The sequence below is a fragment of the Octopus bimaculoides genome, chromosome 15 (assembly GCF_001194135.2).
Source record: "Octopus bimaculoides isolate UCB-OBI-ISO-001 chromosome 15, ASM119413v2, whole genome shotgun sequence".
Classification (NCBI taxonomy): Eukaryota; Metazoa; Mollusca; class Cephalopoda; order Octopoda; family Octopodidae; genus Octopus; species Octopus bimaculoides.
This window is the reverse complement of record NC_068995.1, coordinates 30,853,775-30,857,474: the sequence shown is the minus strand read 5'-3', so window position 1 is coordinate 30,857,474 and position 3,700 is coordinate 30,853,775. Positions and strand designations below refer to the sequence as shown.

Here is a 3,700-nt window from a genome sequence, read left to right as displayed (position 1 = left end):
AGGCGATACAAAAAAGGGACAACAAAACATCCAGGTAGACGATACAAATAAAACAAGGACGGGTCATTTGGAGTTTTCTTTCCTCAGCCGAGTTCCAGATTATCTTTGCAATTTCGGCTGGTTATACTCGAGATTGCTCCAATCTGGCCAGCCCCAAGGAAAAACTAAGCTAAGAGCATTTGATTCCTTGGAAGAAAGCAGCGAATGTATATGAAAACAAGGACAGAAAAAAATGGAGAATGTTATACAAATATAAATAACAGGACATAACAACAGGTGTCTTTCAACTAAGGTCGAATTAAATTAAGCTGGTGTGTGTGGAAGTAAAGCCTTACAGCAGGGATATAAGATTTGACGGGCACAGGGAAGAATATAGATGTTGCACGGACGATGGCCGAACCAAGAAAGAAAGGTCAGGCTTGACCGAATACCGGTCACGCGGGGAGAGAAGAGAGAGAGGTAGCGGGACAGAAGAAATAAGGAGGGGCGAGAAAAAATGACGGACACAATGAAGTGAAAAGTGGAGGGAAAGTGAGCATGGAGAGAAGGCAAGGAAATACAAGAGATGGGGAACAAAAGAACGAAGAGTGGAATGAACGAAGTAAGCGTGAAAGAGTCATACAAAATTTAGATATATACTTACATATAAGAGACCAAAGTGTATGTACGCCACTATATATATATATATATATATATATATAAATACAAAATGGGACAAGAACGCAAAACATCCAGACAGTTAGGTGATACAAAAAATGGACACAAAACATCCAGATAAGCGAGAGTCAGGAGTTCATATCAGCAACAGCTGTTTCATTGTAAAAGTGTCAGTTTTCATGATTTATCTACCCATGAAGAATAGTACCACATATTTGCTCATGTAATTGACTGCGATGATGATTAGTTCTAAATACTATGCCTTTAACTAAACAAACATTTTTAAGACCTTAAGAATCTAATAGAGAAATTTGCATTTAGGCTTTGGTATATATTGCTAATCTTTGTAGTAAATGGCATTCAAGGACAGAATAAGTCTAAGAATTGGACGAAGTTGTCTGACACACAGTTCTATATTTAAGAGATGAGGAATTATGTACATTATTTTACATTTGACGGATATTTGTCCTCATCTTGTTTGTTGTTAACACGTTTCGGATGATATACCCTCCAGCTTTCATCCGGTGTCTTGGGGACAATATAAGAGACAACTTAATGACAGTCATATTGAAAATGTCAATATAGAACAAAGATGCATAAGTAAATCATGTTTGATTCATTCTCAATTATCTACTATCAATGCATAGGAAACAGACATGATAATCTGCACAAAACTTGCTGCATACTTCTACAAAACTCAGAATATCTGATATGTTTAAGATTTGAGATATCTTACATCAAAATGTTGAAAGTATCTAAATCTATTCCCCAAGAATAGAAAGTTAACTCAGGTACAACACAATTCCAACCAAAATTGTGAAGAAATGAGCAGCTAGTCAGCAACATTGACTTAAGAGGTGAATTAGACTTTAATTAAATCAGTTCTTTACTTTTTAGTCAAGATTCTCTAGTGTTCAGCATCTGGTTCTAAACATAGACTTGGGATGCCTCCCAACTCACAAGACAGTAGGTTCTCATCATTATTTTACAGCTACTTTCCTTGCTGGCACAGATTGGATGGGTCATTTCAATCCAAGTTAGTTCTTATTCAGAGTTACTGTCTGGAAAAATCAGAGGATCGGGTCTCACATGTTTCACTTTTGGCTTAGTTTCTATGGTTAGATACTGTTCCTAACACTAATCACTTTAAACAATATATGGGGCACATTTTATCATGGCACTAGCAATAGATAGGTTGTCAGGTCTTTAACAAGACTAAATGGTCCTACAACCCCTACACTGTTTTCACCTGTTTGCCAGTTGCCTGGAACCCCATAAAACTAAAGAGTCCTCACTACACTATGATGTGTTTGTTCACCCAAGGCTACATGGCTTGAATAAAAGAGAAACTGATGACTGGTTGTACAGAATGGGTAATGGTAGAGTGTATGAGGTACAAATAGATCTGGTACAATCTCACAGACCTCATATAGGGATGGCATGAATTTGAGGTAGGTTCAATAACCTTCCATTGTTTATAATCATCATTGTTTTAACATCCATATTTCTATGCTCATGTGGGTTGGACAAAATTCTTGAGGTAAATTTTCTATGGCCCTTCCAGTTACAACCTTCACCTGTTTCCAAGCAAGGCAATATTTCCCATAGTCAAATAGGTTTTTAAAAAAATTAGAAACAAAGGTCATGGCTTGCAAAAGGGTGACTCATTTACATATATTACATGATGTCAAGATGAGACTAACACACACACACACACATACACACAAATGGTATTCTTTCAGTCTCCATCTATCAAATTCACTCACAAGGCTTTGATTGGCCTGAAGCTGGTAAAAGACACTTGCCCACAGTGCCACACAGAGGGACTGAACACAACGGCTGAGAAGTAACCTCTTAACCACACAGCAACCTATAATTAATTAGGTATCAGTTCATTGGTATTCATGTACACATCTGAATATACAAGTTACAACCAATGAGTGGCAACACAACTAATTTAACAGAAACCAGAAAGAGTATCAAATTACAACACCTATTGATTTGGTAGACAGAAACTAAAAGCATGAATGTGTTTGTCTCACAGTCTTGACATCAGATGATAGTTGTAAATGAGCATCACTGTCAGAGGAGCAGTATCATTTACTTCTGACCTTCAGTGAAAATATGTCTAGCCATGAAAGAAATATTAATTGCTTATGCAAGTATGGAAAAATAGAAATTAGAATGATGCTGATAAATCAATCATCAATATATTTACAATAATAAACAATTTTTTATATACACAGTGCAACAACATTAATAGCACGGTATTTAAAAAATGAGAAAATCAGATTATGTAAACAGTTAATTCAATAAAACAGAAAATAAAGAGAGCAAAGAAAGTTTAATTTGTAGAAAGAGACTTACCTGGGCATCTCTGATTAGAACACTCCATGCCTCAGTATCATAGGGGTATGCAGAAATTCTTTTCTCAGCTTTCTTTACTTTATCGGGTATGTAACCTATTTCCTAAAGTAGAAAACAACATTTAAATAAGTCAATTCCAAAATAATAAAACACATCAAACAGTATATATAAAAAAGAAAAAAAACCCTAACAACTATTTTGCAACAAGTATATGCAATATTTTCCAAAGGTGTACATACAGATATATGAAAATAAATCCTAATGATGTTCATTTTTGCTAATAACTTTTTTAACAATAAAAATATAATTAATTTTTCATACATATTTTGAAACAAAAGAAAATCATTTTACAATGTATGACAATTTTTACGTATGTGCATGAGTGTGTGTATATACATATATAGATACATATTTATCCATGCAGACATGTGCACATACACACACAAACATACAAATACATATACACATATGCTTGTGTGTGCGAACATCACCATCATTTAACATCCATGCTCTATGCTGGAATGGGGTTGATGATTTGACAGGATTTGATAACCCAAAAACTGTATCATACTTCAGTGTCAGCAGCTTTGATATGGCTTTTACATCAAATGCCTTAACACAAATATATATGTGCATGTACACACACACACACACACACATATATATATATATATAT

At 34.9% G+C, this 3,700-nt stretch overlaps 1 protein-coding gene across 1 annotated transcript in view; it reads right to left on the bottom strand.

Annotated features, from left to right (window-relative positions):
- Window positions 1–3,700, bottom strand: part of LOC106869382 (cleavage stimulation factor subunit 3) — a 145,620-nt gene that overhangs the window by 121,486 nt on the left and 20,434 nt on the right. The window contains exon 2 of the mRNA XM_052973227.1: window positions 3,025–3,126. Coding sequence (XP_052829187.1) covers window positions 3,025–3,126 — 102 coding nt within the window. The remainder of the gene's footprint in view (window positions 1–3,024; window positions 3,127–3,700) is intronic.